Source organism: Microtus pennsylvanicus, chromosome 11 (genome assembly GCF_037038515.1).
Source record: "Microtus pennsylvanicus isolate mMicPen1 chromosome 11, mMicPen1.hap1, whole genome shotgun sequence".
In the NCBI taxonomy this organism is placed as follows: domain Eukaryota; kingdom Metazoa; phylum Chordata; class Mammalia; order Rodentia; family Cricetidae; genus Microtus; species Microtus pennsylvanicus.
The window spans coordinates 16,053,408-16,072,696 of NC_134589.1; the positions used below are offsets into that span (position 1 = coordinate 16,053,408).

Sequence of the window (19,289 nt, forward strand, 5' to 3'; positions counted from 1 at the left end):
TGTGTCTAACAACTGCCACTTATTCCAGCAAACACGAAGTCATTTTCAAATCTACAAGACAGCTAACACAAAGGGGGCAGCACCAACAGATTCTCCACCATAGCCCAACACGCATTAGAGGGAAAGAGGGAAGCCGCTTTACATTACTGTTCCTCTTGGGTGTGGTTTTTTTTTTGTGCTTAGAAAATAGTCATTCACAGGATGGTATGGTAAAGTACTATTTTTGGTAAGAGACATTCATATGTCACCAGGCAATCATTGTTTAGGACATGAAGGAATCAGCGCTTTTGCCTTTGCTTGCCTCATTTTCTGTCAGCTGTATGAAGACAAAGGTGTCATTTTCCTTCAGTATGTTTTGTAGCTCCTGAGCTTCAGAAATACACTGTGAGAATTTAAAAGAATTTCTCTAAGTTCAGAAAGATTTTTAAAATTTATTTATTTATTATGTATACAATGTTCTACCTGCACGTATGCCTGCCTGCCGGAAGAGGGCACCAGATCTCATAGATGGTTGTGAGCCACTATGTGGTTGCTGGGAATTGAACTCAGGACCTCTGGAAGAGCAGCCAGTGCTCTTAACTTCTGAGCCATCTCTCCAGTCCAGTTCAGAAAGATTTTCTCTGATTAATGGTGCGGGACAATTGTCTGTATTCTGTCAATTATGTTTTAAATAAATGCTGATTGGCCAGTAGCCAGGTAGTAAGTATAGGTAGGACAACCAGACAGGAAGTTGAGGCGGGTCAATGAGAATAGAATTCTGGGAAGGAGGAAGCCCATTCCTCCCCAGTCCTGTCACAATCACAGAAGAAGGAAGATGTAATTGCCTTGCTGAAAAAGGTACCAAGCCATGTGGCTAACATAGATAAGAATAATGGGTTAATACAAGTTTTAAGAGTTATGGGCCAGTTTATCATTAATATAGACCTCTGTGTGATTTCTTTGGGGCTAACTGGCTATGGGACCTGGTGGGAAGACAGAAATCAGGCAGGACAGAAACCCAGACAACAGATTAGCTAAGCCAACATTGTATTCCTGGGCGGCAAAGAACCTTACACTACCTTTTAGAAGGCAGATTCAGTGCTTGTTTGTTTGTTTTTCCCCCAGAAGTTACTTTTTGCTGGCATATACACATAGATATTGAACATATTCCCTACTTTTTTTGCTAGGAGTTTCAGGGTATCAGGTCCTTTGTTGAGGTCCTTGATTCATTTAGAATTCAGTTTTGTAGGGAGAGATTTAGTTTCATTTTTCTGAATGCTGAAATCCATGTTTCCTAGCATTGTTTGTTAAAAATTCTATCTTTCCTCAAATGTATGTCTTTAGTATTTTGGTAAAGAATCAGGTAGCTGTAGTTGTGCGGAATTATACTTGGGTCCCCTATTCGGTTGCACTGATCTATGTGTGTGTGTTTGTGTGTGCTAGTACCACACTGCATTTTTATTACTACAGCCCTGTATCATAACTAAAATCATGTATGGTAATATATTCTGTAGAACTATTTTTGCTCAGTACCGCTTTGGCTGTCCTTGGTCTTCTGTGTTTCCATACAAATTATGAGATTTTTTCCCCTCAATTTGTGAGGAAGGACCTTGGAATTTTTATTGGGATGGCATAAATCTGTCAATTGCTTTTTCTACAAGATTAGCTCTTCTGATACATGAGTATGGGGGTCTTTCCATCTCCCAGTATCTTTCTCCATTTCTTTCTCTAGTGTCTGAAAGTTTTCATTGTAGAGGTCTTTTAATTCCTTGGTTAGATTTATTCAAACTTAGTTTATTATTTTTTGTAGTTACTGTGTGACTGGAATTGTAGCCCTGATTTTTGTTTTCAGTACATTTGTTATTGGTACAGAGAGAGGAAAACTACTGACTTTTATGAGTTAATTTTGTATCTTGAAACTTGCTCAATGTATTTATAAACTCAAGTTTTGTTTTTATGTGTGTGTATATTCCTTAGACTCATATATAGAATCCTATTATCTTCAAAAGAGATACTTTGACTTCTATTTGTATCCATTTTATTCCCTTCTCATTCTATTGCTCCAAGACTTCAAGTAATATATTTTGGAGAAGTGGAAAGAGTAGAGACGCTTACCTTGTTTCTGATCTTAGCCGGACTGCTTTGAGTTTTATTCCATTTAGCATGATGGTGGCTAAAGGCTTGTTATAGATAGCTTTTATTATGCTGAGGTATGCTTCCTCCATCCCTAGCATCTACATGACTTTTATAATGCAGAGACGTTAGATTTTGTCAAAGATATTTTCTTTATCTATTGAGATGATCATGAGTCTTTGAGTCCATTTATGTGAAAAATTTCATTTACTTATTTACATATGGCAAAGGTCAACTTGGTTATGATAAATGACTTTTTGATGTGATCTGAAATTTGGTTTGTATTTTATTGAGAATTTTTACATGTATGCTCATTACAGAAACTGGTCTGTAATTTTCTCTTTTTAAGTTATGCTTTTATCTTGTTTTGGTATCAGAACAATACTCGCTTTATAAAAAAAGTTTGGAAGCCTTCGTTCTCTATTTTAAAATTATTTATTTTGTGTGCATGGATGTCACATCTGCGTGACTGTCTGTGCACTACACGCATATTTGGTGTCATGAAGGAGGTCAGCAGAAGCCATTGGATTCTCTGGGACTGGAGTAACAGGTGTGAGCTGATAGGATTTAAACTCAGGTCCTCTGCGAGAGCAATATATGTTTACTCAGGTAGTATTATTTCTTTCTCGGGTCTCTGATGGAGTTGAACTTTATAGTTTTCCTTGTTATGAGATACAGAAAAGAAATTCACTGAAGAAATATAAAGTATATAACGTTGAGAGACATAAAAAGATAGTTTTGATAATGTAAGTTAGAATAGAAAGTGAATTAGGTACAACTTTTGGACTCGCCAAGATAGGATAGATATGGAGTATTTTCTTTAAATTTATCAATTATTAATGGACAAGACATTGTCGACGTATATATTGTACTTATTGTATACAGTTTTTCTTGTATGTTTTAACCTTTTTAACTTTTAGATAAAAGGGAAATGTAGTGATATCTTGTTTGTACAAATAAAGCTTCACCAGAACTATATGCTTCTAAGCTGGACTACTAGTCATTGACAATTTTCTATGCCTATTACATTGAGTTTGGCTTTTCTACTTAACAATCTCCAGTTTCATCTATGAGCTGCAAAGGATGATGCTTCATCACTGTGTATATGGACCACAATTTCCTGACCCATCTGTCAGCTGATGAACACCTAGGCTGCTTCCATTCCTTGAGTACTGTGAATACTGCTGCAATGAACATTCAGTTTAGTTTTCCCCACCTAGTTCTATTCTGTTAAGCCATTGGCAGAAAGCAGCTTCTTTATTAACTAACGGCAATAAAACATATTCACAGCATACAGAGGGAAATCCCACATCAGCCTGGGGTTACTGTTTAGTTCTTTGTTTCTATTGATTTACTGACATCACACTATGAATGTTCCATTCAGCCCATCTTCCAAAGTCACATCTCCAACATCTCTAAATACAGCCTGTGTACCTTTCCTTGGAAGCAATCCATTCTGAATGTGTCCCAAATGGGACTCATGTCCTCCTCAGGGGCATGTTCTTCCCCCTGGACTGATGATAATAGCTAGCCCATCATCTAGAAAGTTCTATGTTGGTTAAGGGCAATACCATCCTCCATCATTCCCAAATGTTCTGGAGTCATTTTTGATCCCTTCATCTTTACCTTCGATTTACCTCCTAAATATTTAGGAGCATTTCTGAAATGTCTCTCTGACATATACTTTGTTCACCACCCTCAGGCTACAAGTCATAGCATTTCTTACCTAATTAGAATTCTAGTGTAGCCCCCTAACTAGAATCCCACCCTACAGTCTCCCCCTTTTCAGCCTACCTTCCATATGTCGCTTGTCAGAGCTGTCTTCCTCATCACCAGAGCTTACTGACCAGTTTCTTCTCCGCAAATAGTGATAAAGGTCCTTTGTAAAGTCTCAAAGATGCCATTCAAGGCTTTCTTCTTAGGGATAATATTTGCCATTCTTTATGACCAGGTTTATTGTTTTCTCATTACAGTTACTCCAACCCCCCAAAGACACAGCATATCTTCACACTCCTCCCTACTTCCGTTCTGCCACTATATATATATTTTTTAATGCTTACAAAGGCCTAATTTCTCCAATGGAATCCAAGTCATTTTTCAAGGCAGAATTTGAATGCTACCTTTTCTAAAAAGCATTTCTTCTTTCTGTGACACATTATGCTATGATTTATTGTTGGTTGCTTGTCTGACTCCCCTTTATTAGACCACAGGTATCTCTAGTTTCTCTAGTGGCTGGCCAGCTTTTACTGTAGAAGTCCCATAAATCCTCACTAGTGAAGAACACTAAGCAGATGGGTATCAGGAAGAGCAACACGAAAACTTCCAGATGAATTTTCCACTTCACTACTCAGTGCAGCCTTGAACTTGCAGATATTTCTGTTGCCATGGTGAAGATTATGAAATGAATGTAAATATGACTCAAATGCTGAGAACAGATTGACAACTTGATCCTTAATTTTCAATTTAAGAACCCTGTCTATAGTTAAATTTTAGTTGTGCTACCTTAAAGGTCTGCTCATTATTATCCATTCTCAGCAAAAATAATCCATGTCTGTACAATAATCCTATTAACCTTAATCAGACAGTACTACTATGTATTTTCCCCATACGTATGTATGTATATATGTATGTATGAATGTATATGCATACATACATGATTTCTCCCTCCCTCCCTCCCTAGAAAGAGTCTCATGTAGCTCAGGTTTGCCTCAAACTTGTTATATAGTCAAGGATGTGCTTGAATTCTTTTTTGTTTTGTGTTTTGAGACAGGGTTTTATCGTGTAACAGCTCTCAATGTCCTGGAACTCGCTCTGTAGACCAGGCTGGCCTCAAATTCACAGAGATTCACCTGCTTCTGCCTCCTGAGTGCTGGGATTAAAGGTGTACCACCACTGCTCATAAGCTTGAGCTCTTGATCTTTACACCTCCACCTTTTAAATGCTGGTATTACAGGTGTGTACAAATTTTATGTAGTGCTGGAGATCCAACCCAGGGCTTTGTGCAGGGCAAATACTCTGAACTGAGCCATATAGTTTTTCACAACTTTTTCTTGGAAGCTGAGTTCAAAATGTTTTCTAGTTCCATTGGGCTGCTGTTTACAATCTGATGTATATATGTAAGAGCCTGATGAACTGGAACTAGAAGTAAAGTCTACTAAAGCTAAATCCCTCTAGAAATAAAACAGCATTTTTGGGAATAGTCAATTTGCATAGGAATTTAATGCTTTTTTTTCTACATTGCTTCAATCTTTCTAGGGCTTTTCTGCTCTACAAATGCATCATTGCTCTAGAATGAACACCTCTGAACCAGTGAGGTCCTCAGGCAGGTGGCGAGGTTTCATGAGGTAGAAGAGCTATGATTATACTGGATTGTCATAATTTGAAGTAACAGTAACCATATAAAGCTTGTCAATTTCTCACACTCCTTCTGTGTCCCTTAACTCTTTGTTTATATGTTTAACACCGTACTTTGCTTTGAATTATTGCTAGCTATGAATGAGTCTATTAAAACCACTAAACTGTAAGTCCTTATTTCTTTCTTACTTATATCCCTGGCAGTACTTAACTCTGTAACTCAAATACATCATTTAATAAGCACTTATTGATGCTTGCTGGATGCCGGATGCATGTTTTCACTTATTCCTGGGGCATAAGCAGTAAGAGTGGGCAAAAAGATATTATCTGTGGAGCTGTGAAAGAGTATGCTTAAGATTCTATGTGATGGGGTTAGAATTAGTAGTACTTACAATTTTTCAGTTATTAATTTATCATTAAAAATTTGCAGTGTGTTTACCGTGTGCCAATCAGTCTACTAGTCATTAGGAAGACAAAGATGAGATAGAAAAAGTTACTGACCTCATTGAAGCTACTCAAATTCTAAGGGAAAAGTAAATAAATAACTATTAACACCCAATAAATTAATAAATTGTAATACACATTAGAAAGGAAATAGAAATAAAGACTCAGAATCCAGGAACGACTTAGTAAGGTGACAAACAGAAGCCCCTTTTAGGAAGTGAGGAATAAGCTAAAGTCTGAAGGGGCAATGGGAGGTCTCACTGTGTAATGAGGCAGAAATTGTTCAGTGCAAGGTCTAAAAGTGGGAAAGAAACTTCTGTAAGTGGAAGAAAACTACAACTTAGAGGCAAGCAGAAGTTATTTACACATACAGGGCTTTGGTTTGTTCTGATAGTAAAAAAAGGCACTGAAGGGTTTCTAGAAACAGTCACGTTCTAGAAACAGAACTGTGTTTGAAAATAACCTCTCTGGTTGCTGCTGGTGAATAGACTGGACGAGGGTAAGAAGAAAGATGAATCCATGTGGGAGACCAGGGTGTGGCCAGTGGGGATAAAAATAAATGGGTACTTACAAATCAATTTTGGGACTTAGAACCAATTAGATATGCTGATGGCGTCAGTAAATGAAAATCTCACAGCTGTGGGTTCTTATAGTTAAGAGGGTAGAAAGCTATTAGTGTTGATTTTGACTAAACATGGAGTTTTAGCTGCTTTTGAAAGTCTCTGGAGACAGTGGAGTGAATTGCTCTGCTCACAAAAAAGAAAATGTGTTGTCAAGTCTCACTAAGCTGGCAATAACTCCTACTGATTGCTGTGCCATTAATCCTGGTTTGACAACCTCTGGGATTCTTTTGATTTGGTTAGTGTTATTTTAGAGGCTTATTAGTAGGATAAATTAGCCTCACTTTGTATGCCTCCTTTGTGTGTGTGTGTTTGTGTAGGTGTGTAAGTGTTCATGGGGGTGCATTTATGTGTGTGTATGTGTGCATGCACACATATGGGGAGGCAAAGGTTCATCTTTGGGTTTAGTTCCTCTGGAGCAGTCATCTTTATTTTTTTGAGACAGGATCTCTCAGTGGGACCTGGAGTTTCCTGACCAGTGCAGGCTAGCTGGTCAGTGAGTTCCAGGAATCTATCTATCCATACTTTCCCAGTGCTGAGATTAAAAGTGTGTGTCATTACACCTGGCTTTTCTATTATGTGGGTTCTGGGGATCAAGTTCAGGTCATCAAGCTTGTACAGCAAGCACTTTACCAACTGAAGTCTTTCCATAACACTTTATGCTACTTTAAGCATTAAAAATGCCTTTTTTGGGCATGGGTACATGCCTATACTTTCAGAATTTGGGAAATTGAGGCAGGAGAATTATGAGCTCAAGGGAAGCCCAGGCTACATAAGACTAAGTTAACAAACAAAGGAGGCCTTAATCACCTGTCTATGTCTTTACCATTTTTACAGTTTTAGATAAAGTTATTTTAAGCCATTCCCTTCAGAAAAGAGCGGGCCTCCCAGGAATATCAACAGAACATGGCCTAACAAGTTACAATAAGACTAGGCACATGCCCTCTTATCAAGGCTAGATGAGGCAACCAGGTAGGAGGAAAAGGGTTCCCAAAACAGACCAAAGAGTCAGAGACAGCCCTCGTTCCTACTGTTAGGAGTCCCACGAGAACAGCAAGCCACACAACCATAACATATATACAAAGGACCTAGGTCAGACTCATGGAGGCTTCCTGATTGTCTCTCTGGGCCCCTATGAGCCCTGTTTAGTTGATTTTGTGGGCTTTATTCTTGTGGTGTCCTTGACTCCTCTAGGCCAGTATTTTCTATACAGACTATAACTACCTTTAAAATAAGCTATATATGCATATTTAAGAAGACAAAGCAGGGTTACTCTCTAGAAGAATACAAGTCCCTTTTGGTATTTTATATGCTGGCTCTTCTATAAAAGTTCCATGAATAGTAATGGCTGAGAATTTGAGCTGATCAAGTCATAAAGCAATGTTTTCTGTACCTCATCATAAGCAGAACTTTGTGTATATTGACTTAGCATATTTCTCATGGGTTTTTATGACAGTGGAACAGTACATGTAGTTTTCAGTTTAAACTGGGCTTTTAAAATTCTTATTATCAGCCTTTAAAAAACTTACTTTTTGATTTGGAAAAGGAAAAATAAATGTTATGCCCATCTTCTGATGGTAGACAGTTTTTCTACTTTTAGACTTAGGGTCTTGATGAGTAGTCCAGACTGGCCTTTAACTCCTTTTGCTTCAGCCCCCTGAAGCTAGGATTATGGGTAAGAATCAACACATCAGAGAGCTGATTTACTTTTCTTCCTTCCTTCTTTACGATGGTGGGGATCGAATTGAGCGCCTTATACTTGAAAAGTACTACTTCACATTTTAGTTGAGGCAAACACTACCATTTAGCTATCTCCCTAACCTTTTGTTAGACAGTTTAAAAGACAGAAATACTTTACTTATTTGACTAATGATTTATGTAGAAGAAAAACAAACTTGTAAAACTCAAGGACATACTAGATTTTCATATATGTCCTCATTTGTATCATATCACAAAAACATGACTTTGGGTCAGAAAAGTACTACTTTACATTTTAGTTTAAACTTTATTTTTTGATGATGATTAGGTAATAGGAAAAAGTATTCCTTGATTAAATTAGATAATTTCTCAGTAATACTAAGGTCAAAGAAAACTCTCCCTGGAAAACACAATGTCTAAACCATGACATCAGAATATCGATTTCCTCCTCCATGACAGAAAAACCTTGGAAGTGAAAAAGACAGCAAGGAGCCAGTTTCTCACGGGTGGCAGGGTCACCTACAAAGAGTCAGGTGTTAGTGGGGGATTTATGGTGCATCAGAATGCCTAAGGGTTGGTTTAGTCCTAGGAATCTCTGTCTTCTTTCCATGTTTCATCAGCTTGCTTAAGTCTCTAAAGACACTTCGGGAAACAGAACCTACTCCACACTTATGGATTTACTGTGAGACACTGCACTAACTAATTTGTGCTTCACTGAGAGTAAGATTAAATGTTATCCCACTTGGAGGTTCACATCTGGATTAGAAGAACAAACAAAATCCCACTAACAATAATTTGTCATTTTGTACATTGGCTATACAGAGCTTTGGCATAGATAATTTTCATTTTAGGGGAGATGCTCTCTTCTTATTTTTTTTTATTTTTTTATTTTTTTTTGATTTTTCGAGACAGGGTTTCTCCGTAGCTTTTGGTTCCTGTCCTGGCACTAGCTCTTTCTAGACCAGGCTGGCCTCGAACTCACAGAGATCCGACTGCCTCTGCCTCCCGAGTGCTGGGATTAAAGGCGTGCGCCACCACCGCCCGGCTCTCTTCTTATTTTTTAAAAAATTTATCTTTATTTCACGTGCTTTTGTGTTTTGCCTGCTGTATGTCCGTACGGAGGTGTCAGACCTTCTGAAACTGGAGTTATAAGTAGTAATGAGCCGCCATGTGAGTGCTGGAAAGTGAACCTGGGTCCTTGTTAGAACAGGCACTGCTCTTAAGTGCCGAGTCACCTCTCTAGACTCCTCTTCTTCCTTCTCAACCTTATACAAATGGCTTACCTGACACTCTGCTCCAAGAGCACCAAGTCTCTAAAAGATAATTCACTAAGCAAACATGTAATTCATGCCCATATACATCTTAAAACAAAGAAAGAAAGAAAGAAAGAAAGAAAGAGAGAAAGAAAGAAAGAGAGAAAGAAAGAAACAACCCCCCCTCATTAATAAGCAATCAACTCTGGTCATGAGAAAGTAAGTTAAGTGGACAAGTATAGTAAAGGATTTGTGTAGTCTCCCTTCTATTTACTCATTCTTAGTTTGAGGAAATCAGGTCAAAAATAACTTAAGCTTTTATATCGTGATTTCATAGTTTAGGTTGTTTCTGCTCTCCATTAATTATATGAGTTTCACAAGTTTACTATGCTTAATTCAAATACTTAAAAATAAAGACAAATAAGCCCAAATTTCTAATTTCTGTGTCAAAATAGTCCCCTCCCCCAGCAAAATGTTAAATCTGATAGCTGTTTTTAGGGAGGTATCATGAAAATTGAAATAATGAAGAAAAGAAACAGAAAAATGTATGAAAATTTATTCAGGCTGAGCCCAATGTGGTACAGAAATGTTAAGCAGTAGTCAGATGGCACCACAAGGCTGGGAGCCCCCAGTTATCTACCAGCTTCAAGTTCCTACTTTAAGAGTCACTAATGGGCTGGGAAGGAAAAGCCAGTGCTTTTCTCAGCCACTTCACTTAAAACGCACAAGTCACCTCAAATGGGTTTTCTACCTACTCACTATTAGCATAATAGTGGGGATTAGTTTATTAGATTAGTGTGTTAATCTATATCTCAATCCCAAGGGAATAAAACAGGATAAATCAAATCCAGGCTCTGACACTGATGAACAGTGGGAAGCAGAAGCACAGTAAGGCTATAAGGTCTAGGCCTACGAGTGCTCCCAGACATTCTCACCAAGACGCAAAACACCAAAGGTTTTGATGTCAGAACCAAGTTTTAACTGGGCATGGTAGTGCATGCTTGAGATGCTGAGGCTGGAGGATTGCAGCCTGCTCTACACAGTGTGATCCTGTAACAAACCAAGTTCTGATGATATAAATGATTTCTCCAGCAACAGACTGCTTAATCCTCCCTACACAATTACTGAGCTAGGGAAAGAGACTGTTTATAACCCATTTCTTTCTATTAAAATTATGTGGGTGAATGTTAAATAGTTCTCTCCATTATGTCAAATCTCTGTCCAAATTCTGGGACAATAGGCATTCTGATATTTAAAATCAAGAAAGTTCAACATCAGCTCTGTGGCACTGACCTCCACAAATGCTCTTCCTTACACCACCCCAGATCTTTTTTGTTTAGAAAGAAACCCCTTCCTTAGGTAGTCTACTTCTACTTTTGATGAATATTAACTAATTTTTGACATCAGCAGAATGTTTTCCCTGTGTCTAATTCCTTAATAGAGTCAACAAGTTCAGAATGAACAGCTGCTTACAGTCTAGCAAATGGATGAGAAGAAACAATGCTGTGTTGTCCCTGAGAGTTCTCTCTGGACATGCACATGCCAAATCCTGGCATAGCTGGTATGATTACAGGCACTGAGTCAGCCAATTCTGGCTTACTGAGGACACAGGGTACTCTAGACAGAACTGAAGAGAACATGGAAAACAGAAGGGAAAAGATGTATAAGAAACGGAAGCTGAAAGCCATAAAGACAAAAACAGAATGAAAAGTAGTTGTAGCCATTTTCTCTGAAAGGCTAGATAGGATTTTCTAGTTAGGTCTCAGTGAAATTCCACTTGGTTGGCCCCGGGAATCTCAACCATGAGATGAACACTGAATTAACAAGGCTGGTGCTGTCCAATGCTGAGGAGGAGCTTGAATTTCAACTGAAGTGAAATGTAAGGGCGGTGTTTTTGATAATTCCTGGTACTCTGTTCTCTATTAAATAAAATATGATGGCCATTCAGCAGCTGCATTATTAAATCATCAAAGAACAGACCACCCAGCACCTGAAGCTGGAAGTGTCTGTACCAGCCTGCTGTTGCTCTCAGTTAATAAACAATACTGGGGAGCAGGCCCATATAGCTAAAACATGCTACATAAAAACTGTATTTTTGCCAGGCAATGGTGGTGCATGCCTTTACTTCCTGCACTTGGGAGGCAGAGGCAGGCAGATCTTTGTGAGTTTGAGTTCAGCCTGGTCTATAGAGCGAGTGCCAAGACAGGCTTCAAAGCTACACAGAGAAACCCTGTCTGGAAAAACAAAAGAAAACAAAGCAAAGCAAAGCAAAACAAACAAAGAAACAAACCAAAAAACCCTCTATTTTTTTCTTTTGTGAGCCCTTGAGGATTTCCTCCTTTGTAAGAAAGATATTCTTTCAGTGGTAGTCTGTTAGTCTTGAAACCTTACCTGCTTTCCAATTGTCTGATATATTTCAGGATGGGAAAATAATCAGTCAGGAAGAGATTGTTTGGGAACTGGCTTCAAAGTATTTATTAAGTAAATCTGGACAAACACACACACACACACACACACACACACACACACTATACAGTTTTTAACTATATGCTTCAAGTGTCAGAAGCAATATCAACAAGATTTGCAATAGTTTTCTTATCTGCCATTTCAGTTTCCAGGGTGTTAGCCAAGATCAACTAGAAATATTAAATAAAAAATACATCAATAAGCAATTTGTAAGTTAAATTGTGTGTTTTCTGAGTATTGTGATGAAATCTCATACTACCCTACTTTGTCCTGCCTGGGACCTAAGCCATTTCTTTGTTTAATGTATCCATGCTGTAGATATTCTATATACAATTATATAATAAGATATAACTACTAATCACTTAGTAGTCCTCTTAGCATACTGTTGTTGTGTGAGGAAAGTCCACAAGTATTATATAGTAAATGTACAGCTGACAGATCTACTCAACAAATTTGTAGGAGTAATACTCCATATGGATAAGTCAACTTGCAAAGCTTCCGGAACACCTGTCTTTTAGATAGTCACTGCCAATTCTGTAGAAATCCTGTGAAATCATGAGGTTTCTCCCTTCCATAATGGGATTCATCCCAAAATACCCCAGCAGTGTATAAATCATTCTTTAAACCCGACTTTTCCTGTACTGGCAACTGGATACCTTTAAGCATTCATTCAGCCAAACCTTTGTTTTCATAGTCAAATATACATAAGGCCAATCTCCCACAACTATTCTTATTGACAGGACTCATTGGCAAGAAAGGAGCATTGAGCAGAGAGACAATATGTCTGCTCTAGCAGCAGACTCAGGAAGGTATAAACTATTGGCCTTTTGCTCTATCCTAAGAAGCTATTAATACTCTGTATTTACTCTTTACCTTGGCTTCAATCAGCATAAAATCATAGTCCAGGAAATTAACTGTTTATGCCTTTACCCCTAGAGATACAGGAAAAAGGCTTGAGTTGTTAAACCAGCCCCAGAGAAAGAAATTCTCTCCTGGGGCTGGCAGGTACCCTGCTGGAGTTGGAAGCAAAGTCTCCAAAGAAATTCTCTTTAACTCAGCTAGCTAGACTGATGCAAATCAAGTACCTTTTGCCTTCCTCTCAGGCCCGGGGGTTACTACTGCTTACTAGCACTATGCTCCCAGAAAAAGGAAGGAAGCAAAAGTGCAACCACACTGTTGTGTTTTCTATAATTATTCACAAACTTCTAGCTTAACTAGTTACACTTAAGAAATACAGTCAGTCCATGAAAACAACTTCTTAGAATTTTGTATTGATTCTTAATTAGTTTCACAGCCATTGCCCCTCTGAGAGGCAAGCCACCTCATGGCCAAGTCCAACCAGATTTTGTGATTCTGTGAAATGCATGCTTGGTACTATTGTTATCACCTTTGGAATTGCTGACTATGTATGTGTATATAAACTAGAAACCATATGGGATGGGTAGAACAAGGAGGAAAAGAGAAGAGGAACAGTAAGGAAGAGCAAGGAAGCGTCGGAGAGAGCATAGAAAAAATAAACAGGACATGATGAAAAAATTTATGTGAGTTAATTTATTTTGTTTACCCCCAGACCTACTTAGTCAGGTTTTTGTTTGCTATAGCGAATCTTTTTGAACACTGAGAGGTTTAATGGGCTTACCCCCAAAATAAACCTCAATACATGTGTATAAAATAAACTTTATTTTATGTAATAATGTCCCTAAAGTCAAAGTGTAGTATTGCTGATTGACAATTTGGATATGCCAAAGAGATTTTGTGAACTTGTGAAGTGTCTCTTTTAAGTGGAAAATATAAAGGCACAATAATATCGCTTGAGAGGCCACATTCATGTCACCTTTATTGCACCATACCACTTTGAGTCATTGTTTTTCACTTCTTACTGTGACTAATTTATAAATTAAACTCTATCATAGGAATATGTGAACAAGAAAAGCTATGAAGCATATGTGTTGATCCTCTTTGCACTTTCAGGAATCTGTTGAAGGTCAGAAGACATAAGACTGGGTGCTACCTTACAGCGAAATAGTTACATGAACATATAACACATTCAAGAGACACAGATTTGGTTACTGTTTGCTTTAAAAAGCTGTGCCTCAAAATGCTAGTAGCAGAAGGTGTTGCTCTTTACCTAGTCACAGGACTGTTAGGACACTCATGAAGTGTCTATTTTGACAAAGGCAGGGTAGGAAAAGGCACACTCTCAAAACTTTCTTTGAAATTGTACTAGTCTGGGTATTATACTATAAGACCTTGCTTAATGCTTACCAATGGTAAGAGGAAGGAATTATTCCTGCATTTATGTGGGCCTAAGGTTTGGGATCATGTAAATGCTATAGTTCTTACAGGACTCAACAGTTCCTCTTCTTTTCATGCTCTGGGAAAATATCATAAATTCTTTTCTGCCTGATTTAATATCACCATCAAAATCTGGAACTAGCTTTCTAATGAATCAGCATGAAGAACTAAGCTGGGAGGCATGCCCACAAGCACAGTTGTCTAAGGTCTGGTGAACAGCAGGGCCACAGGGGCAATAAAAACCCAGCAGGCTCAGAGCTTTAGCTTCTTTGGTGAGTCACAGCCCGAGGAATAGGTAGTACACTGCTAAACTCACTGTAGCTTGGCCTCGGAGAGAAGAGAAAAATCTTCTCTGTGGGAAGCGTTCAAATGAATAGCAATTTCCACTTCCTTTAATATCCATGCTCTATGCATAAATTTAAAACAGGCTCAGAATTACTTAACACAGATCTATATCTTACCTGGGATCACAGAGAAATTTGGTTTTCTCTCCTTCTTCTCTCCAGATAAGCCATTCTCGAAAAGAGGGGTGCACAAACATTCGAGTCATGTCTCTGCGCTTGATTAGGAACATGGAGAGGTTCTCCATTCTTTGCTGAAAGTCTTCCCATTCTAGTGTGCCTTCAATGCTCCCAGCATTGATGGCCTGGAAGATATGTTCATCAGTAAGTGGGTGGAGAGAGGCCACTGCCACATTCAGGAGAGGCATCACCCGGTCAAAGGAAGACTGAGTTGGGAATTTCATATTGCACTGGAGTAAATAAACCTCAGAGAGTGAAACAGGAACCACTTTGTAGCTAGAGCTCTTTAGCACTAGGTAGCCTTTCTCTATGAGGTCAAATGTTAGTTTCAGGTATAGATAAGACCCTTGACTGAGGGTCTTGAGGTGAGAACTGAGTTTGCCAAATGTAGTATTGTCCATCTTGCCATTAAGTGAGATGTTATTCTGAATCTCTGAGCTGCTATGAATCCGGTGCAGGATGTAAGCCTGAAGGTCTTGGTCTATGGCTTCATTCTCTTCTAGTCGATCCAAAAAAATCCTATGGAAAGGCAGCAACTTGGTAATTTCCTAAAATAGATGGAGAGAGAGATAGAGAGAGATAGAAAGACCTTCGGTTTTCCCTAACTCTTATAGACTATGAGGTCCAGAATAAGTTCAAATTTCTGAGTGGCCAACGAGGAAAACAATATTAAGCATGATATTAGGATCAAATTGAAGAACATTTCTCTTCATTCTCTTTATTCCATATACTCTGGCTTTACCGAAACCTTACCACTCCACTAAAAAGGGTTATTGCCAAGATTATCAATAATCTTAACCTTGGCAAATCAAACACTTAGCGTTCAGCTCTCCTTGTCTCAGGGTCTCAGCAGTGCTTGACAGCTGACCACACCCACCCACAGCCTCCTCTTAGAACACATCCTCTTTTTCTTGTAAACTGACTAGTTTCACCTAGCCTCTTTTGCTATATCATTTTTATTTCTTAGCCCACCTCAGGCTACGGTCTCTACTAATTTTCCTTCCTTCTCCAGTCATTCTTACTCTCTAAAAGTTTAAATATGTCAATTTTGCCAGATATGTTAATTCCCTGAGTTTTCACCCTGTATCTTGGTATATCCAGAAATTTAGACTTTCATGTTTCACAGATAAACTTAATATGACTAAATAAAAATTATTAAAGTTTAGACTCACTCAACAAGATATTCCTCAAGTCAACAAATTGCTGCTGCTGCCCCTGCCCCTGACACTAAACCCTTGGAGGCATCTGTGATCTTAGCTCCTGAACTCATGTATTCACCCAAACCCCCGGACTCATTCTTGTTTTCTTGCTCATAGTCACACTTAGTTTGTGTTTTTTCTTTTTCAATTTTACTATGTAGATTTTCTGGCCTTGAACTCTTGATTCTATTGCCTTAGCTTTCAAAATGATGACATCACAGGTATGAACTACCACACCTGGCTCATCAACTGTTTTTATTCTCCTTCGGGATTATTTCCCAAACCTATTATCTCACATAGTTTCTACCATTATCACTAGTTTAAGACATCATCAACAATCACCTGTATTTCTGCGAATACTCTCCATCCTATTCTATAATTTATTATTTATACAACCAGAAGATAGATCTTTAAAAAGGTAGATGATATTTCACCACTTTCTAACGCTCCTTATAGGGGCTTCTCCCATCTACCTGAAACAACCATCATTTTTATCTCTTTATACTATTTTATTTTCTTCGTAGTATTTGACATTACCCATAATATTACAATATGTTTAATTATATTTATTTTTGTGTTCCTTACTAAAAAAGTGTTATGAAAGCAGAGACATTTCATGTTTTATTCATTACTGAATTCTCACTCATTAGGACAGCGTAGCAACAATACTCTAAATATCCAAGAAATGTCTATGGAAGCAATGAAAACTCACACACGATTTTAGGAAGAAAATAATTGTCAGTAAGTCTTCATTGAAGAGAGTGTAGGTCTCTATGGATAAAGAGATTGAAATTTGGACTTATGCACAAAATCTAGAATATGCATAGTATGCTGCCTACTCTTTGGTACAGTTGAAAAATTAAGGCTTTTCTGCTCTATCTACCTAGACATTTAAAATTGCTTCTTCGATTATACATGATATCATGTTAGAGAAGATATCAGGACAATATTGCTTATGCTTAAATATCAAGACTAGAGATCATAGCTAGGTGTGGTGTTACACATCTGTAAATTCAGTACTTGGGAGGATGAGGCAGGAAGTTTGACGGCAGGCTGAGTTATACAGTGAAATGTTGTTAAAAAGCAAAACAAACACCAAACAGAAGATTGTGTTCCTGGAGATCTCTCCTATTTATATTTGAACAACCAAGCTATTATTCAATAATTAGATTGCTATGATTTTAGCTGTAAAGATTATTATGTTGATCCAGATTCTGTAACGCAAATGACCTGCAGAGTAATAGTAAACATCTGTAAGATGGCAGGACTAGAGGTATCAAGGACAGTAAATATAATTTGCCAATATACAGGAATAATAGTAAAGGGCAGAGGAAAGGAAAAGGAGGAGGCTTACTGTGACTCTTCTGTGTATTAATAACTATTAAGTGGGATCTAACAAAATAGTAGAATGAGTATATACTCTTCAGTTTATACCTTCTTCTTGGGTTTTCAAGAACTCTATGAGCTCTTAATAGTTATCAAGAAAGTTATTTTTTAAAGTAAGAGGAGGGAAGGAGGTGAAAATTTGTAATAATAATAATAATGATAAGTAAGAAACACTATTCTGGGGCTGGAGAGATGGCCCCGCAGTTAAGAGTACTGACTGCTCTCCCAGAGGACCAGGATTCAATTCCCAGCACTCAAATAGCAGCTAACAACTGTCTGTAACTCTAAGACCCAACACCCTCACACAGACATATATGCAGGCAAAACACCAATGCATGAAACATAAAATAAAAATAAATTATTTACGAAAAAAGCACTGTTCCAAACCACATATGAACACAAAAGAAAGGGAGCTACAATTTCTACTGTAACTCGGTAGCCAAGTATTTTTACAGGCTCAACTCCACATTCCTGATTCTTTCAGGCCATTAAGCTATTAGCAGTGAGTAGGGGAGAGAATTTAAAGAAAATAAAACCTTATCTCTTGGTTGCAATAAATTTAATATAAAACGTAGTATTTCCAATATTCGCCAGAGGAAGGCATATACAGAAGCAACTTGACATTCACAATACTAAACCAAACAAAAATGAGCTCAAGTAGAAGCGAGGGAAGAAGCAGAAAGTCTGAGCCTCTGCTGAAGACTGAACTCGATTCTGTATAACATTAATGATTAAAAGTATAAAATGGAATTCAAAGAGTGAGACATTTTTTTCTTTGCATTACTGCATTAGGACAAAATCTAAAAAAACAGACTTTTTATGCTATTTTTTTCCTCCTTTAAGACTGTTCTTGAACTCATAATCATCTTTCTTCTGCTTTTCCAGTGCTTGGATCACATTCTCAGTCCTTTAATGCTATTCTGAGGAACATTTAGGAAGCCTTATCCAGAGAAATGGCAATTGGAACTTGAGAGGCACATATAGAAAGAATGTTTTTATCTAGACCATGGCTCTAAGGTTTAGGAAGAGCTGAGAGAACTAGGAACTGGAACTTTTTCAGTTTAAGTTCCCTACAAGGGAGATAATCTATGGTTCAGAAGCAAACAAACACATACCTGTAAACTGGTCCTAACTGTTACAATTAGTTTGAGCCAAGAAGGAAAATTTCCAATCATTTTACTCAGAAATGATACAATTGTATCCCCATAATCCGGTTTGTGAAATTCTGCTTCATTTAATCCATCAATTAAAATGATGAAATCTTCATCTGGGATTTTTCTCTCTGAGATAGAAAGAAACAAATTACTTCACAATTACCAAGTGGATAGGTAAGTTCTCATTGTGTCTGTGACCACATATAATTCTGGGAAAAAACGTATTAGAAAAGGTCTCTCATGAGGCCCTGGATGACCAGGGTGCATAACTTATTATAAAGACATGCAATCATTCATTTGGTGAACTAACTTTGTTATTCATCAGGGCACAGATATATGAGCACATGCCTTTCTTTCCTTTTTTTCTTTTTGAGACAGGGTTTCTCTGGTGTAATAGTTTTGGCTGTCCTGGAACTCACTCTAGAGACCAGCCTGGCCTCAAACTCAGAGATCCATTTGCCCCTGCCCCCCGAGTGTTGGGATTAAAGGCATGCACCATCACCACCACCACCACTAGGCTTATGAGCATGTGTATTACAGTTTCAGGAATACAATATTTTTATTGTGAGAGCCTTAAAGCTGGAGCTGTGAGGACTTGCATATGGAAATCCATCGTTTTCTCAAACATATAAAAGTTAAATAGACTGTGGTTGTTTCCATCATAGCTTAAAGAATTTGTGAATTCCTTAAAGACTGAGGCAGTATATAGAACTATATGTGAATGTATTCTGGGAAGAGAGGACAGAAGAATGAATAATGTATCTATAGAAAAGTATTTTTTTTGAAA

At 37.9% G+C, this 19,289-nt stretch overlaps 1 protein-coding gene across 12 annotated transcripts in view; it reads right to left on the reverse strand.

The window, feature by feature from the left end:
* Positions 1–19,289, reverse strand: part of Tanc2 (tetratricopeptide repeat, ankyrin repeat and coiled-coil containing 2) — a 299,825-nt gene that overhangs the window by 56,062 nt on the left and 224,474 nt on the right. For all 12 annotated transcript variants that reach the window (XM_075990388.1, XM_075990393.1, XM_075990392.1 and 9 more), the window contains 2 exons: positions 18,464–18,630; positions 14,704–15,311 (listed from right to left, as the gene is read on the reverse strand). In XM_075990388.1, the coding sequence (XP_075846503.1) occupies positions 14,704–15,311; positions 18,464–18,630 (775 nt within the window). The remainder of the gene's footprint in view (positions 1–14,703; positions 15,312–18,463; positions 18,631–19,289) is intronic.